A 20334-nucleotide genomic window follows, 5' to 3' on the forward strand; every position below is an offset into this window, starting at 1 on the left:
TTGCGGTCTTAGTTTTTACTTTTCATCATTTTTTTTCTATTTTTTTTATAGTAAAAAAAAAAAAGTAATAAATTTAAAAAAAAAAAAACAAGTATTTTTTCCTCCTTCAATTAACAATTAATTTATAAAAATAATTAATATTTATAATAATAATTATTCGACAATATTTTATTTACTTATAAATGTTTTACATACTTGCGAGACTTTTTAGTTTATTTTTATCAAATTCGAAATTTAATTAATTTATCAACTAATTAATTAATCAATTAATTATTTTAACGTTGCACACTAATAGATTTTACGAATTTAAATAAGCAATAAATAATGCATACTTTTGCAACTAATTGAAAAAAAAATAATTCAGTAAATTATTTACACAGACCACCCGTTTATTTAATAATTTTTGTATTTTCTCTCGTATTGAATTTATTACAGTTTTTATTATTATTTTAATCATATTATTTATTTACGAATTAATTTATCAAATTTACACAAATATGGACACTGTTAAAAATAAAAAAAAAGTACGGAACGTATCGGAAATGAAGTCGTAAAATCAAAGTGTATTTTTTTATATTTGTAAATATTTTTACCTATCAAAAAAAGTAATAATAATCAACGAAATAATTAAAATTTATCATCATTACAAACTAATAATAATTTTATTTAAAAATTATTTAATTTTTTTTTTTCACACATATAAAATTATAAATAAATAGAGTAAATAATTAATAAAATATAATTCATAAAAAATGCACGTATTAATTTTTTCATATTCGTCCTTTTTTTAAATTTGATTTTACCAATTATTGACTCTAATATTCTATTTATTAATAATTTTAAATTTATCTGATATCTGCTACATTCACACTTATCTTGTAATTTATAATAAAATAGATTTGATTTATTGCAATAATAGAAGTGACAAAAACTGGGTTAATAATTAAGAAAAATGGTCGGCACATGTTTTTCAATGTGTTCAGGAAAAGAATGACGTCTGTAAGTTTAAAAAAAAATAATCACAATAATACAATTTCCCTAATCAAAAACTGCGATTGAAAAATTCTAATTGGGTTTTAATTGGAACTTTCCGATTGGCTCAATCGGTTTGAATCGAGTTTAAGCGAAAAATAATAAATTTATTTTCCGATTTAATCTGATGAAAAAATTTCAATCGGATTTAATGAACGTTGTGATAAAATTATTTAATAATATTTTCAGAAGAGAACGAGAAGGTTTATTACGCATTTCAGAGATCGATGGAAAACCTAAAAATCAAAGGCACAAAAAAGCTGATTTCACTAAAATAATGAAATGTTTTCAAAGATCCAGTGTAGGTAAGTCATTTGCGGATGATCCTAGTGAGTTGAGACCAGATCCAGTACTTATGCTCACTGTCAGATATTTATTTAACAAGTACATTTATTAACTAAAATAATTTATCTGTCAAAAAATAACCCATATTAATTAAATATGATATGTTTTTCCAGAGTTTCACTCCAAAAAGGCATACGCTGGAGCTTAATTTATGAATTAACATTCAACAGGATCCGGGCAATAAAACAAGACATGATCATATAGAGATTAGATTCAACCAAAAGCATTAAAATTTTAGAACCAGTTTTTAAATTTCATATTTATGCTGCTGAAAGGTAAAAAAAAAAATTCAATCATCATTTATTTATTGAACTTATCTATTACAACAAATATTCTGTTTTAAGAATACGGAAGAGACCTTTAAGGAATTTTGTTCACAAATTAAATGATCAGCATTTACTGGAATTAAACGATTAGTCGTCCTGTACGACGATATCAATTATGCCAGCGCTGACGTTCACGAGGAAAAGAAACCAACGAATTAATTGGAAAAAAAAAAAAAAAAACAATTTACCAACAACCATTGAAACTGTATACCTCTTGCTTTATGAATTTGTAATAAATTTATACCATAATTTAAAATGTTACATAAGTATTTTTAGCAATAATATTACCATTCAAGTAATTGAATCAAAATAAAAAAGAAGAGAACCGAATTTAAAAAATATATATATATAATGAAAACAAAAAATGTAAAACAGGTCTAATAAAAGTTATTGTTGATGATAAATCTTTGAGTTAATTAATAAAATACTGTGTACTAAAATTAAAAACTTACATTTAACATGTATCTTATTATAACAATATAACAATATAAAATATCAATAATTGTAATTAATGAACTGGAACAAAATATCCAATTTAAGGACATTAATATGTAAATATATACATATGAGCCAATTTTTTAAAGAATAATAATAATGAGCTACGGATAATTATAATAAAATTTTGGAAATGTTAGTTTTTAAACTTGAAAAAATAAGACTTTTACTTTTACTTGAAATTTAGGTTTGAAAATGTCAAAGAATTTAAATTAAAAAATTAAACTTAAATCATATTTAAAATCCTTCTTTGCAATTAAGTTTTTCAATAATTTATTTCAAAGAATTGAAATTATTTGTTTTAAACGTGAGAATCTGACTATAACTTGCTCGTATTCTAAATTTTAACCACTCCCTTTCTTTCTGCAGTAAACTGTTTTGAAATTACCATTAAATTACCTACTTTGCCAACCGAAATGATAAAATTACAACAGTCAATACTGTATTTATAAATAGCAACAAAGTATACCTGGGCTGAAAATATAGAGTTGCTAAGCATTACGGACACAAACATACAAGGTCTACAAAAACTGCGGGGACGTAATATATTGGCAGCATTTAGTTGAAGGCTTAAAGTTACTGTGTAGTTAAATCAAATTAGCTGCCGGTTACATTGATATTACTTATAACAAGTACCCAATAAGCTTGACACTCAATACGCAAATCACATAAATATGTTGCGTTAAAATATCTATGTATTTATAAGTGAGAGATGATTTTTTTATAAGCTCTCTAAGTTACACGGCCATGAATAATACAAGACTCATCATAATGTAGGTGTATAGTATAAGAGATGATAAAAATCATAGTTCTTAAATCTATAAGAGATTTAATACATTGGTGCTGAAATTATAATGGTTCTCAAGTCAAATGCAGTAAAATATGCCAGTGTCCAAATTTAAAAGACTAAAAAAACCTCTATCTCAAATAGTCATTGAATTCTAAATACATCTGAAATAAATATCAAAGAAATTTAACGTTATAGGGAATATGTAACTACTGACATTTATTGACACAGCACTTAACTACCATTGTTGATAATTTAATGGTAACCGTAATTATAAAGCTGCTAAGCATTACGGACACAAACATACAAGGTCTACAAAAACTGCGGGGACGTAATATATTGGCAGCATTTAGTTGAAGGCTTAAAGCTACTGTGGAGTTAAATCGAACTAGCTGCCAATTGCATTGATATTACTTATGACAAGTACATAATTAGCTTGACACTTAATACATAAGTCACTTAAATATGTTGCGTTATAATATCTATGTATTTATAAGTGAGAGATGATTTTATATAAGTTTTCTAAGTTACACGGTCATGAATAATACAAGACTCATCATAATGTAGGTGTATAGTATAAGAGATGATAAAAATCATAGGTCTTAAATCTATAAGAGATTTAATACGTTGGTGCTGAAATTATAGTGGTTCTAAAGTCAAATGCATTGAAATATGGCAGTGTCTAAATTTGAAAGACTAAAAAAACCTCTATCTCAAACAATCATTGGAATCAAATACATGCGCCATAAATATCAACCGCTTCGTAGCTCTATAGGGAACAAACAGCAACTGACGTTCAGTAGCACTGTAGATAACTAGCTTTTAGGACAATTCGATGGCACCCGATTTTTTTTCTCGTGTACCCTGATATCGACCTTAACCGTAAATTAACTTCAAGCTACAGCGGTATTCTGACCCTGATAACACGAGTTGATGGGACCGATACAACACCATTCAAAACATCTCTACTCAAATGGTACGCAGCCATCTTTATTCGTCGACATGTAAATTCAACAACAACTTTATTCATCAGTATATACTTATAGCGACATCTATGTTGATAAAAATATGAATTCACCTCATGCTTATTCAGAATCACCTGAATTCACAATCATCTTTATTCCATTATTTTGTATGGACGAAATAAAAAATGAACGAAATATGAAAATAAAATAAAATCAATAGCGATAACTTTAAAATTAAAGAATTAAACATACTTATTAAATGAAATACTATTGTAAATTACATTAAATAAAATTTAATAAATAAAATATAATTGATTCAACCGAAATAAAATTTTTTTAATTAATTTATTACGATAAATATTATTTTATAGGATATGAGTTTAAAGATAATATATATTTCAATGATCATTTTTTATGGTTTGAGTTATATCTGTAAAAATCATAATAACCGAGAAGATTGTTGATCTGTTATTTGATTACTTATTGAACGTTTATCATTAACAAGCTATAAGTTATGAGAGTAAAAAAAAAATTTTGGAGAGTAATTTTTGATTGTTAAAAGTGCATATTAATATATATTACTAAATAATTTTAAAGGTTAAGTTATAGTTTTGTCTAAAAATGTAGTTACTCGAGTAGAGAGTATTTATTTAAGTCATTAAAAATTACTATACGTTTAGTGTTACTATAGGATATAAGTTTAAAAAATATGTTTTAATAGTAATTTTTTATCGTTTAATCTGCATATTAATCTATGTTGCTAATATATATATATATATATATATATATATATATATATATGTTAGGATCAATTAATCGATTTAACAATAATCTCCAGCATATTTTCTAAAGTTAAGGTACAATTTATTATAAAAGTAAAGTTACTCAAATACATATTTGTTCATGTACTGGTGTAGTTTTGATAAATGCTAGAGACTAGAGTTAATCAATCAATTAATCGTATTTTTACTCATTTGAATTGGTAAACTATTTTATTTTCTGTGCAGATTATTTGTTCTGAAAAATTTTGTATTACTGCTATCATATTATGAATAAAATAAATTTATAATCATCGCTTATAGTTTTTTATTATCTATTGGATCATATTAAAATAATATTTATCTTAATAAATTAATTAAAAAAATTTTATTTCGGTTGAATCAATTATATTTTATTTATTAAATTTTATTTAATGTAATTTACAATAGTATTTCATTTAATAAGTATGTTTAATTCTTTAATTTTAAAGTTATCGCTATTGATTTTATTTTATTTGCATATTTCGTTCATTTTTTATTTCGTCCATACAAAATAATGGAATAAAGATGATTGTGAATTCAGGTGATTCTGAATAAGCATGAGGTGAATTCATATTTTTATCAACATAGATGTCGCTATAAGTATATACTGATGAATAAAGTTGTTGTTGAATTTACATGTCGACGAATAAAGATGGCTGCGTACCATTTGAGTAGAGATGTTTTGAATGGTGTTGTATCGGTCCCGACTTGATTGTGAAAAAGTTGGTCATTCATTAGTTTCCGACCAACTTGACCACAAGTTATCGACAACTTCAGCTTTTGCAACTTTTGACTACAAGTTACCGCCAACTTTCTCAGAAAGTTGGCGCCAGTATGGAGCCGCAACTGGAATGCAAGTTTCTGAGGAAATTGAAAGGAAACTTACCGTAAACTTATGATTGCTAACTTTTGCAAGCAACTTTTGCCACCAACTTCCTCAGAAAGTGACCGTCAACTTTTTGGATTTACAACTTTTGCCACCAACTTTCTCAGAAAATGTCTATCAACTATTGGAGGTACCAACTGTTGGCGGCCAACTTTTTTTCCAGTTGCGGCTGCAAGTTTCTCGTCAGTTTCTCGCCAACTTGGCTATCAGGGATACCTTCAAATTGAAAAAAAATTAACCGTAAATTTTTATTTGCAACTTTTGCTGTGAAATTGTCCGCAAATTCGGGCAGTAGATTTCAGGTAATTTAAACATCAAATTACCGTCAATTTCAGGCTAAAGTGGCTATTAGGGCTGTTTAGAAAATCTCATATAATCCAATAGGCAGGTATACGACTCAGCCATAAGCGATCCTACCAAAAATAAAGCTCTACCCAATTGAAGTCAGCCGAATCATACCTGCCTAGAAAATTCCTGCTCCAATAAAAAAATCTACGATCTCAAAATCTCTACCAATGAAAATATCTACCATGATATAATTACTACCAGAAAAAAACACCACCAAGTTGCATTTATGGACAAAACTCTACCGTTGGAAATCTCTACCTTCACCTTTAGAATGTATATTTTACAGACAAGAAATTTACTTTTAATTAATTGGGAGTTATTTGGGAAGATTTAGGGATATGACTCTATTATTCAGAACTAATTAATTAATGAGCAATTAGCATTTGGGATTTTTAAACTAAAACAATTTATAACTTTCTTCTCAAATAGTTTACTATTAGCTAACGAAAAAGTCGTGTTAATTATATTTTCTGAAATGCGCACTAAACGCTCAAACAATATTAAATAATTACCCATTAATTAATCAGTGTTGAATAATAAAATTATATTCCTAAATCTTCCCAAATGATTCCTAGTTAATTAAAAATAAATGTATTGTCTGTAAAATATACATTCTAAAGTTGTTATGTCCTGGGAGGTTACTAGGATCGGAGCTGACGCCACCTCCTGGACAGTGGGCAGTTCGTTGTCACGCGGGACCAAATTTTGAATTTGAAAACAGTGGATAAATTTATTGTTTACTACGATGATGATGATTATGATTGTTATTTAACAGTTGTATTCGTAAAGAGTTCTCGGAGAGAAGTAAAGTTACATCAGACGGCAGAGAGATCTCGGATCTCCACTCTCCAACTTCTCCCCACTACTCTCATGTTCACACTCATGCTTATATGTATAAATACTTATATATCTATGTTCTTTACTAAATATTATACTTATACATTTATACTTTCTACTAATACGAATTTGAGATATAAGCTTATACATTTACGTTCTTTACTTTAGCCATTCTATATCTTCTTATTACTTATATTATTTATATTCTATTTTCCCGTACTTGGATACAATCATTCGGTTAAATATTCTAGACTATCAGAGGTGTGTTCTATAATTATTCTATATTTAGTTATTCGTTACAATTGACATTATCATTTATCGTGAAACATCATTATAATTATTCTAATGCTATATTTCAATATTTCTATTAATTCATTTATTATATGAATCACTCTTTATTTAATATAAAAATATATATATTAACAATAATAGTTAAGTTCCTGTGATATGGTTTTCATTTATAAATAAGATTTATTTATTATATATTTCCTTTTCTTGTTTGCTTATAGAGTATGTATTTGTTTATAACCATATTTACTGTTAACTATAGAACAAGGGCCTATTCATGATTTTTATGCGTGTGTTTTGTTTAGGTTTTAAGTATCAGGTGACAGAAAACGTTTCAAGACCACTCAAACTGTATTTATGTTTCTCTAAATATAAAATAAAGTTTATCCATCTATTTATTTAACTTTCTTATAATAAAAATATATAATTTAATGAGTATGTGCCACGACGATTTGTGATTTAATTTATTTACTTCATATTGTTAAGACGCAAAAAGTGTTGTAGGATATTAATATATTATTTCAAATGGAATTTAAATGCGCGTTTCTTATATATCTTGAGTTTACTAATTAATTAACAGGTGGAGGCACCTGAGGCTGTTGAGGACATAACAAAGTTGATGGTAGGGATTTCAAACGGGTAGAGTTTATTCATAAATGAAACTTGGTAGTGTTTTTTTCTAGTAGTAATTACATCATGGTGGATATTTTCAATATGGTAGAGATTTTGAGATGGTAGATTTTTTTATTGGAACGGAAATTTTCTAGGTAGGTATGATTCGGCTGACTTCAATTGGGTAGAGCTTTATTTTTGGTAGGGTCGCTTATGGCTGAGTCGTATACCTGCCAATCCAATAGATTCTCATAAAGTCCCATAGAGATTTTATAAGAATGAGTTATATGAGAAGTGCTATAGTTAAGTATAGGGCCTTATACATACAGCTATAAGAATCTATCGGATTTTTTAAGGGGGGGGGGGGATATGAGCGATTAAAGTGACACCTCGTAGAGTATGAGATAAAATTAATTTCGCGGGATTATTTAAGTACATTATCATAATATTAAATTTAAAATTATACTATACTATACTCTATCTTATATTATTTTAAGTTCATTATATTTTTGGGAATTTCCAAACGATTCACTCAAGCTAGGGCCTGGTCACTTAAGTAACACTATAAGTCGTTATTATGCAAGATCGTAAAATTGTAAGATTTCGGGAAAACACAGTCTCCCTCACGGTTTTGATTAACCCTGGAAACAACCCGGAAACACGATGGAATCACGGTGGATCCACGGCGGTTACACGGTGGGTTTTTTGTCATTTTATCACCGTGATTCCACGGTGTATTCACCGTGATTCTACGATGATTACACGGTGTACCCACCGTGATTCCACGTACACCGCGTAATCACCGTGGATACACTGTGGAATCTCGGTGAATACACCTTGGAATCAGGGTGGGTACACCGTGTTACCATCGTGGAAACACCATGTAACCACCGTGTATACACTGTGATAAAATGGCACAAACCCACCCTGGATCCACCGTGATTCCACCGTGTTTCCACTCCCAGGGTGTTTCCAGGCTGATTTAAAACCGTCAGGGCTTGCACTGATAGAAGAATTTCTAGCATTTCAAAAAGATTTCTTAGTATTTAAGAAATGATTTTTTAATAGTTAAGGACGTTCCCACCGAGCAGTCGTGCTCAACTTTAAAGACGATTGTTAAGTACTGTTGATATAATGAAAACTAGTTGAGGTACAGTTCACTTTTTCGCTTATTGCTCTCACATGAGTAGAAGTCCAAAAATATTCTTATTGTGTCGATTCTCCAATCTGACAACGTAGTTTTCGTTTCATTGTTTATTTTTGTGGAGACGCATGTCGTAGAATTTAAATGTTTTGAAAATTTTTTAGAGGTTACTTTTATATTGGTGATTGTAAATAAATATTTATTAAAAAAAAGATTGGTGCTAAACTAATTAAAGAAAAAATTCATGATACAGCTCAACGTGGAATTCCAGATTTCAAACTTTCTGCCCAGTGTAACGTTGCCAAGTCGCTATCTCTCATATATGATTCAAGCAACTACAGAAAATTTGAAAACTGTTAAGAGTAGCTAACTTTTAGCATTTTTTACAACATAATAAACACCGCTTGTTTTTCTTATTTTTATAGAAACTTATTCGTTATATCTTCAATTAGTGAGTTTTGGAAGTCTGCGGTTTCCGTGGCCCCGTCAAATGACTGCGAATTTTTGTAAACCTTGACGACCCTGATTAAAAATACTCATTGAGAGGGATTGAAAATTTTTTCAATCCTTCCTACAGAGGCTTTGAAAAGTATTGAATGGGATTGAAATTTCGATCATTTGAATACTTTGTAATTCTTAAAATGGAATTCAAAAGTATTAAAAAGAATTCAATCTCTCATCATTTCAATACCTTTTAATTCCAAAGTGGAATTCGAAAGTATTGAAAAGAATTCAATCGTTCATCATTCCAATACCTTTCAATTCCAAAGTGGAATTCCAAAGTATTGAAGGGGATACTTTTGAATACTTTCTATACCACCAGATTTTCATCTGGGCATGAAATTAATACTTCCCAATTCTATTGAATCCAAAAATATGAGAATTTCTAAACTTCTGGGGAATTGAAAAAGATTCAAAAGAATTGATATTTTTAATCTTTCTGAATACTTCTCAATACCAAAATAATATCACATTTCGGGTCATGTGTGCGATTGAAAAGAATTCAAACCAATTGAAATTTTTGAATCTTTTTGAATCCTTCTCAATACCAAAAAAGTTCAATATTTCGGATCGAGTGTAAGATTGAAAAGAATTCAAATGAATTAAAATTTTTTAGTCTTTCTGAATCCTTCTCAGTACCAAAATAATTCCATATTGGAAGGTATTGAAATGATAAAAAATTGAATTCCTTTCAATACTTCTGAATTCCATTTTAAGAATTACAAAGTATTCAAATGATTCAAAATTCAATTCCATTCAATACTTTCCGAAACCTCCGTATGGATTGAAAAGAATTGAAATAATTTTCAATCCTTTTCAATAAGTATTTTTAATCAGATGGGAAACTATCCTGATGATTTTTAAAGGGATGTCCCATCGTAAGAATATGACAATAAAATTGAGTTTTTTATAAGAATCCATATTTCTTTTACCTAAAATGAATTATTCGATAAGGTAATTCGCTATTAAGCTAATTTATAAAGATTTCTATTCAATATCAAGAAATTGAAATTTCACACTTCTTACACAACAAAATTCTTATAATCATAATTGAAATAAAATTTATGACGGGCATTATAACAATTATATTGTTCTAATTACTCGGATTTTTATTCGTGCAAGATAATCATAACTTTCTTTATAACGAAAAAACTGTAAAGCATTGAAAGCGGAATTGATTTGAATATTTTTGAATTCTTTGCTGGTTCCTGAATTTAATATTATTTTGTTGAGAGAACTTTAAAAAAGTTGAAAATTTTCAATTCATTTGAATTCTTTTCAATCCTACATTCGATCTGAAATATCGAACTACTTTGGTATTGAGAAGGATTCAGAAAGATTCAAAAATTTCAATTCATTTGAATTCTTTTCAATCTTACACGTGACCCGAAATGTGATATTATTTTGGTATTGAGAAGTATTCAGAAAGATTAAAAATATCAATTCTTTTGAATCTTTTTCAATTCCCCAGAAGTTTAGAAATTCTCATATTATTTTTGGATTGAAAAGTATTAATTTTATGTCCAGATGAAAATGTTGGGGTATAGAAAGTGTTCAAAAGTATTCAATTCTCATCTTTTTCAATCCTTTTCAATGAGTATTTTTAATCAGGGGAAATAAGGCTTTTTTTCAAATAGCTGTAACTTTTTCAAAAATGGACTAATTCAGACGTTTTTTTTCAAAATTTTCATCTTTAAATGTAGTTTCCGGAAAAAAATACAAAAAAAATTAAGACATTGAAATCTATAAAATTTTTCACTTTTTGTAAAAAATTAAATTTTTTTCAAAATCCATTTCTCTCGAAAACTAAGCGAGATATCGAAAAATTGTATTCTTTAAAAAAGTCTTATTTTGTTGAGTTCTATATGAATTCCCGGTCATTTGGCGGTGCCACGGAAACCGTAGAAACCCCTAAAGTTAATCTAAATATTGTAATTTTTCTAAATTTATCATTATCAATATAAATCATATTATTATAAAAGCTGTTTTGTAATATTTTTATACTTAAAAAAAAAAAATTATTTTTTAAATGAAAGCGTATTTGTAATTAAATAATGATATTAGTGTGGATATCGTAAAAAATCAGAGTTTAGCTACATAGCTGGGAATGGCTGCCTGAATACCATTGAATGTTTTTACGGTGAATTTATCACAAAATAATTGCAAACCCATTAAATTATCATTGACAAACTTCTACGTAACCGTGGTTCATTTAGCGTATTTTCAGCACTACTTCACCATGTGTTTGTCGTGGAATTACTGTGGAAACACTTCAGAAGTATTATGGAAACGTAGTAAAATTTCTATGAAATTATTGTAGATTCATCGTGGAAAAATGGAACAAATCCACGGTGTTTCCACAGAGCATTTACAGTGAGTCTGTAGAGTTTCTACGGTGAGCTCAAGGTTGCAAGGGAGGTTGTAAACTATATTTATTTACATTTATTGATATATAATTCGTTTGTATACATATCATTTTAATATAGTGGGAGGAACTATTTATGTGTAGTGAAACACGATGACTAAATTGTCAAAGTAGTTGCAGTAATTATTGGATGATAAACAAACTGAAGTAGTAACTGCTGCATTCTTTATTTGTAGAGCCCTGCTTGAAAAATCCGATAGATTCTTATAACTCTATGTTTAAGGCCCTATACTTAACTATATCACTTCTCATAGAACTCATTTATTCTTATAAAATCTCTATAAGAATGCATGAGAATCTATTGGATTTTATGAGATTTTCTAAACAGGGAGGTGAACTAAATAAGTATTGTCATTATTATTGCTGAAGTATAAGTTCTGAAAAATAATAGTAATTAGTTACTATAACAAAACAAAAAATGTTAATCATGCTTAGTTGATATTACTACTTTCAAATAGGTTCGGACACTATGATATATAGTATAAGAAACTATAAATATTAGTTAAGATTACTACTATCTTTTCATATTCATCCTTTTTTAATTACCATAACAATCCACTTTTCTCTCAGTGTAGCTGTTCGTCGTTAACGATTTTTGTTTTTTATTAATAAACAATTAAGGCACACGGTTTGTATTTTCCAAGGTTTTGACTACATGTTACTGTTAGCATTATAGACACAGTAAAAAAATTAGAAGGGAGCAATCACCCCTAGTTTATCGACTACACTGATCGAAGGATTTCTTAGCATTTAAGAAAATTTCTTAGTATTTAAGAAATAATTTCCTAAATATCATTTCGTTGTAGTTAACAAATATTTCTTACTATTTAAGAAATATTTGTTAAATACAAAGAAATGATTTCTTGAATACTAAGAAATTTTTTTAAATGCTAAGAAATCCTTCTATCAGTGTACTAAATTTACTGAACTCTATTAGATATCATGATTTAAGGGTTCACAAAGTACTGTAAATATTAAATAAAAAATATTTTTGATTCAGCGCTTGGAATTTAGGGTCTAAGATAATTGAAATAATTTCATAAACATAATATAATTGAAGAACATTTTTAATTATACTATTAAATGACATGTTTTTTTTCTTTTTATAAATTTATTAAGAGTTAATTTCAGATGATATTTTTTGTTATGTATAATTTTTTACTTTTTCTTAATTCAATTTTATATTTCATAAAATTTTAATGCCTTACTTAATAATGTAAAAGGATTAGAAACACTCTTGTGATATTGTGTGTCCGATTTATCTATAACTCTGATGTGCAGAGTACAATTTACTGTGAATATTTTCAAGCTAATAAAACCTCCATTATTATTACTATTTCTATGAATGATACCAATACCATCTAAAGGCCTGATTGGCGATGTAACCGGTTGAATATCAAACAATGGAATTGTTGTTTGACCAGCATCTTTCCAAATATCTGTTTCACGAAATTCAATATATTGATTACTTTCTGTATTTGGATAATTATCAAAGGACTTTGTGGGGTCATCTGGCATCACCAATTTTATCTCTGTTCTATAAAAATTTAATAATCATTTAAGTAAGTTATGTTTTTAAATTAAAATTTATAATAAATTGTTGATACCCTGCTTAAAAAATCTGATAGATTCTTATAGCTGTATGTATGAGGCCCTATACTTAACTATAGCATTTTTCATAGAACTCATTCATTCTTATAAAATCTCTATGGGAGTTTATGGGATTCTATTGGATTCTATGAGATTTTCTGAACAGGGTATACTAATAATACCTATCTCGGTTGTACCAAGTCGGCGGATTGGGCATATTTTTAGTCGTTACCCACATTGATGGAAATGAATCTAAATCAAGTTTTCCAGCCTCATATATATAGTGTGAAATAAAAACTTCAATTTGAATTGGACTGGTATTAACTTCACCAGGCCATTGTGGGAATGAATGATTTAACCTGACTCCAGTGACAAGAGTTTCTAACGGTCCTATTATGTCATCAATAAATAATATGTTTTGTTTTGAACCGATAAACGAATAATCTATGCCTTCTTCCATAAGTAATGGACCACTTTGATCTAATTTATAAAAAGCATTTTCACTATCAACGTACTTGAAATTTTCAAGTTCTACCCATTCAGTGGTTGTGCTATTAATTTCACCGTCTTTTATAAGCTGTCCTTGTTGTATTTGAATATGAATCATTCTATTTTTTAAAACAAACCTGACGCCTGTCACTACCCTGAAATAAAAAAAAAAATCTGGAAACCGGTTGACCCTGCTAACCAATCTCAAAAACGTCCCGCAGTTTTTGAGCTCAAGGAGCTTGAAAACATTATTATTAATATATGTTCAAGCTCTTTGAGCTCGACAATACCTTTAAGTATATTGATATTTTCGAGCTCTTTAAGCTAAAAAAAAAAACTACATTTCGTATTAATTACCTATCATTCAAGAAATTGAAAATTATTAACCAGAATAGGTTTTTAAAGTTTTGCTCACGACTATGCTTGAAAAAGTTAATGTTTTTGGACAGAAATGAATAGAAATGATTTAGATGGAGAGTTGTATGAGATTTGAATCAAACCAGAGCGTTAATATATAAAACATCCAGAAACCCGGGAAAAAATCACCATGCATGATCATGCAGGATTAATGCCTGACCGTGCATGATTTATGCATAATTTAGGCTTGATCCTGCATGACTCATTTATGACCAGGCATGACTCATTTGTGATCAAGCATGATCATGCATGGCTCATTCTAGATCAGACTTGTTCATTACTTACGTTAGGAATAATTTTATCCAGAGATATGATCTATCAGGAAAGGTCATGATTGAGCATGCTCTGTTATGCATGACCATATATGTTTCATACTTGATTCTATATAACTCATTCGTGATCAAGCATGATCATGCATGCGTTAGAAATAATTGTATCCAGAGATGTAATCTCTTGAGAAAGGTCATGGTTGAGCATGTTCTATCATCCATGATCATGCACGGCGCAGACATGATCGTACAAGGCTATGCATGGTCAACCTTAATCTTTCACGGTTATATGCAAATAGTAAAAAATATTTATGAATATTCAGGCTTGATCATACATGACTAAGCATACTCGTTCATATTCATAAATGAAAGTTAGTCGTTAATAGAAACTGTTAGATTATTTATAATTATTGTTTCCTTATTATTTGATTATTTATTTAATTTAGATTAATTGTCTGGGAAGAAATCAGCATGCATGATCATGCATGATTCAGGCAAGGGTGAGCATGCTCAAGCATGGATCATGCATGAATTATGCACGGTCAAACATTGTAAATAATTTAATCAAAATCTATGATTAAAATCTCCGATTGAATTCGGTTAAAATCCAGTCGAGCTTTAATCGGATATGATTGAGGTTTTTAACTAAGGATAATCATATATTTTTTATGAATAACTTCGAATAATTGAACATTTATTTTTATTTTGATGATAGTAGTTAAAATTATCACTTTTAAATCGATAATCAAAGATATTTAATTTATAATTTTTGGTTCAATTAATAACGAAAACCAATCTTTTTTTTCCGAAAAACAATTTAAATAAATTTAATTAAAAATTTTTTTTTTTTTTAATTAATTAAAGAATTAAAATAATAAATTCTTGCCAAATTGATAATGAAAGTCAATATAATTGCTTTTTTTTTTAAATTAACAATTAAGATTAATGTAATTTTTAAATTTGCTCGTAATTGATAACTACAATTATTTTCATACATTATTCAGAAAAGATTTAATAACCAAATAAAGATCGAGTTCAAATAATATTTTATTTTTTATAACCTTAAGGTTTCAAAAGATGTTAAAAATCGTCGTAAACTGAATAAGATATTTCAGCATAGTGGACAGCGGACGTGCTTCCTAACATGACGGTCGTGGGTTCGAGACCCGTCGCGGGTAATAATTCAAAAGTACTTTTCAACCAATAAACATTATGTACACAATAATACTCACAAAATAAGTTAATTTCAAATTGACTTCTCATTATTTTTATTTTTTTTTTAAGAATTTGAGGGATTGTGCTTGCTCAGGCCTGATCATGCCTGAATATTGGCCAGCCATGAGCATGCGTGATTGTGCATGAAAAAGCACAATTTTTATGATAACGATATATCTTGGAACAATATATCCGATTTTGATAACTGGTTAAATTTTGGACTTAATCGATCAAACAGTTTTCATAATATTAGAGAAAATAAAAAAAGACTTTTTTCCGTATTTCTTAAATATTTCAGAATCTATTTCACTAAATTATCCCAAATTTGCACGGAGTTTAAAAGAACTCTTTTAAATGCTGCAAGAAGCACCTAGATCGGTCAATTTATTAAAAAGATATGAGAGGTTTACGAATACACTCCCACATACGACAGACATTTCTCTAAAAATGTCAGAATATCTTCCTAAAACCTCCAAATGTTGACACCTAATAAACTCGATTTTTGAAAATTTGCAATTTTCTTAGCGGGAAGTTGAAAAAAAAAAAAGTGAAAAAGAAAATTTATGATGTAAAAAAAATATTTTTGATTAGTTTAGATAAGAGTCATTGAAGTTTAAGTACATGTTTTTTGAAATATCGGAAAATTGAGGTCTTAAACTTAATGCACGAAGAGAAGTTGAATTTGCTCGTTCTTCTACACATTGACAAAGACAATTAGAACAACGGTAAAGACCACTCATTGAATGGTCGACCCTTATTTCTTTTCCTCGACATTTTTCGCGCGGTGCATATTGTCCGTTTGCGCTTTCAATCCACTGATAGCGTCTTGGGAATTCACTTGGCTGCAAAAAATGTTTAAACTGGTACTTATCTATGTTTAAATTGTTAATTTTTAACCCTCCGTCCATCGCGCGACCTCGCCGCCCTTCGTTCATCCCGCTGCGGCGTTCCGCCGTAATGTATTTAATATTGTGGTGTTGTCAAGTACCATAATTATGATTTTTTAAAATTCAAATCACACAAGCTTATACGAGTAGACAATTGTAATTATTTTTAGAATTTTTTTATTAAAATAAAAATTTTGTATTAAATAAAAATATAAATAAAAGAGATGAATTAAATGAGCTGGAAATGAGCTACTGGTGGTAACTGGCAACACTGTGCAGAAAATCCGGACAAATTCAACGTCCGAGTTTACTCGCGTCGGTGGCCGCGTTCTCACCCTGCTTAAAAAATCCGATAGATTCTCATAGCTGTATGTATAAGACCCTATACTTAACTATAGCACTTCTCATAGAACTCATTCATTCTTATAAAATTTCTATAGGAATTTATGAGGATCTATTGGATTCTATGAGATTTTCTAAACAGGGCAGGTTTTCCAACCAAAAAAATTATTTTTTAAATATTTAAAATATCGGAAAAATAATTATCATTGATTCATTCGATACTAAAAAGTATGGTAGAAGAACTCTTAAAATTTCAAAAGATTAGAAAATTAATTTTTTTTTTTAAATAATCTTTTAATAAAAATTGCGGCGCTGCGCTCATAGCGCGATGAACGAAGGGTTAAATATTGGGGAAATTGCATAATATAATTACAAATTCACAAAGTGTCGATGATCCAACCCATGAACAATCACGCATAATACCACGACAATATCGTTTCGGACAATAAGTATTTAGTTTAGATAAAGATTTCCAAGAATAACACCGGAAAATGTTATTAGAATTAATTTCATTGCAACTTATTGAGCATGTTTCAGATGGTAATACTTGAATTTCATTAATAAAAATTTTTTGAAAAAGATGACTGAACTCAACAAATGTTTCATCTGTAAAAAAAAAGAATCAAAATAAAATCAAAAGAAAAAAATTTGTATCTATATTATTTTTTTTCTGCTAGTAAATAATTATATACTGCGAATATGTTTTGGTGGATCACATTGATAAATTTCTCTCGAAGCATTTCTCATTGCTGATTGTACTAAACTTAAATATTGTATATTTCTTCGAGCAAATGCAATTGCTACTTTTTCAGTTTCTGATGTGAATGGTGCTATAAATAAAGACAAGAATAAAATTTTATCCTTTGGCAAAATTTAAAGTCGTAGAAATTTTGTCCTAACGATTAGTTGGTACTAATCGCATAAAAAGTAAAAAAAGTTATTTGATTTAGCAATCCTATAAGATAATCAGAGTCTGGAAGAACTGTACTTGTTTAATGGAAACTTTTTATTACAATTGATAAAATTATTGAAATTATTAAAATACACTGTAGTAATATTTAAAAAAAAAAAGTTTTAATTTCATAAAAATTATTATGTTATACTTACACTCATGTTTATGAGATAAGAAAATATAGGAATAAGCCATTGCAACATACGCCATAATTTCTATGTGAAAAAGAATATCATATATTTCATTTAATTGTTGAAAAAATGAATTTTTAAGACCACACAAGTCTCTGGGATGACTCGCCTGAAAATAAAACGTTACAAAATTATTATTATAAAATGAATAACTTTTTTTTTCTTATAAATTGGTTAAATTTAAAAAGGGGTATTTCTTTGTACTGATTAATATTTATTAATAATAAAAAAATATATACTTTTAAATTCTTAATTTATGTTTTGATTTTTATATAATATATATATTTTTATGTTTGGAAGACTATTATAATGTATTTTTAATTGATGACCCGGGAAAAAATGCATTTGCCTAACCATATATATTTATATATGATTTGTAACGTAATTCTTTTTAGCTTACCACTTAGATAACTCGATTAAACGTACGGAAAATTTACACGTAACTTATACTCAATAAATTTCCTCCAATATTCAAACTCAAAATACACAAATCGGGCTACGTTACACTTCGCCCACCGATCACTCCTCTCATTTCCTCCAGATCCTGACGGGCGCCAGCCGACTTTTATTTCCCCGGTATCGGCAACCGGTCTAAACGTACACGTAAATTAAAATCTATTATCTAAATCCTTCGGAGATGAGAGAAATGAACGGTGGTAGCGGCAGGTCCTGGTGCGCTCAGTATGCTAGGTTGTGGAGAGAGGGTCGCGGTTCTTTTTACGCGGAAGAAGCTGAGTAATTAAAATTAAATTAAACAAAATAAAGTAAAGAAGACTACATAAAATATCGTAAAGAGGACGCGAGAGCGACGCGAAGGGCCCAATCGGCTCGCGGTCGAGTACTCTCGGTCCCTCAGACAAATAAATACCTGGGTATGACATCAGGAACCTCTCGTGGACGACGAATCACAAAACTCAACACTATTCTAGATAATAATGAAATTAAAATAAATAATGCGGTAACTCAAGACGGCAAAATCACGACAAACGGCTCCAAAACTCAACAAATAGAGCCACATGCTCCAACGACATCAGCCAAGGGTGTGGTCGAGGCCTACCTTTGGGGCTCTCCGACTCACAACCACTCGCTACAAGACTCCAAACTCGACTACTGGGTCGACTCATACTCGAGCGTCTCCAAAGTCCAACTCTCGGACACCATGGTCAGTTCTCCACTCCCGTGCTCTCATCTCCTACTCTAATCATGTCTCCTCTCTACTACTCCCAGTCACTCTCACATTCTCGCCTGTCCATCCATTCTTCCCCCACCGCATACAAGCCGCGGACTCGCGGGTCTTCCCGCGGTGTCACTCCCCGTGATATCCGGAGTTAGCGAACCTTTGGCTTCCTCGAGCATCGCAAACGAGGCCTGCCATTCCCAAATAAACGTAAACGTACCCCAGCTAACTCCGGGTACCAACTCGTAGGGGCGGCGACATCTCAGTCGCTCTTCCGTGATCACCGCGTCAACCCCGAGAGCTAAGCCTAGGCCTAGTCGTCATCACTGGTCGGGAGGCACGGTAATTTTGGCCACTATCCGCAACACAGCTAGACATACCTCGTTGAATCCACGCTCAACCACACAGACGCTCCAACACCGACAACATAACGTACCCATACTCGTACTCTCCACACACTTACTTCCCCGCACACGTACTCCATACTCTCTACTCACTATTTCCTACACTCAACTCAACACACGTACTAACTCTATCACTTTCTAACACACAGACTCACGCTTACTCCCCTTCTACTCCATCTCCTCGGCAATGTAACGTCACAGATTATATATTAAATATATATAATTATATATGATTATATATAAATTGTTATATAAAATATATATAATCATATATGGACTAATGTATTATATGTATGTTTTATGTAAGTCTATATATGATTAGATCTGATTAGATCTGACTTATATGGGTCTATATATGATTATATATAAGTCTATATATAATTAGATCTGATTAGACCTGAGTTATCTAGGGCTACATATGATTATATATAAATCTATATATAATTAGATCTGATTAGACCTGAATTATCTAGAGCTATATATGATTATATATAAATCTATGTATAATCAAATTTAATCAGACCAGAGTTATCTAGGTCCATACATGATTATATATAAATCTATATATGATTATATCTAATCAGATCTAATTTATATAGAACCATATATA

The 20334-nt window shown here is 29.5% G+C and overlaps 1 protein-coding gene and 1 long non-coding RNA gene across 2 annotated transcripts; one reads left to right on the top strand and one right to left on the bottom strand.

Moving 5' to 3' along the window:
- The first annotated feature begins 894 nt into the window (after positions 1-894).
- LOC128667593 (uncharacterized) lies at positions 895-1881 on the top strand. The gene is made up of 4 exons (XR_008403534.1): positions 895-999; positions 1222-1337; positions 1491-1652; positions 1722-1881. It is a non-coding gene; the product is annotated as an uncharacterized LOC128667593 (long non-coding RNA).
- Positions 1882-12950: 11069 nt separating this feature from the next.
- LOC103570567 (uncharacterized) lies at positions 12951-19231 on the bottom strand. Its single transcript, XM_014440049.2, has 7 exons — positions 19012-19231; positions 18108-18252; positions 17693-17830; positions 17374-17606; positions 16393-16613; positions 13564-14025; positions 12951-13328 (listed from the first exon to the last, which is right to left on the bottom strand). Exons 2-7 carry the CDS (start codon positions 18160-18162, stop codon positions 12971-12973), a joined length of 1467 nt encoding a protein of 488 aa, XP_014295535.1. The 5' UTR covers positions 18163-18252; positions 19012-19231; the 3' UTR covers positions 12951-12970.
- Between the last annotated feature and the right edge of the window lie 1103 nt (positions 19232-20334).

Source organism: Microplitis demolitor, chromosome 4, assembly GCF_026212275.2.
Source record: "Microplitis demolitor isolate Queensland-Clemson2020A chromosome 4, iyMicDemo2.1a, whole genome shotgun sequence".
Classification (NCBI taxonomy): Eukaryota; Metazoa; Arthropoda; class Insecta; order Hymenoptera; family Braconidae; genus Microplitis; species Microplitis demolitor.

Coding starts and splice junctions, on each gene's coding strand:
- LOC103570567 (XM_014440049.2), bottom strand. CDS start 18,162: ATGGCGTATGTTGCAATGGCTTATTCCTATATTTTCTTATCTCATAAA. Junction 16,614..17,373: donor CATCGACACTTTGTGAATTT/GTAATTATATTA, acceptor CATTTTTTGCAG/CCAAGTGAATTCCCAAGACG. Junction 14,026..16,392: donor TCCGATATTTCAAAAAACAT/GTACTTAAACTT, acceptor TTTTTATTTCAG/GGTAGTGACAGGCGTCAGGT.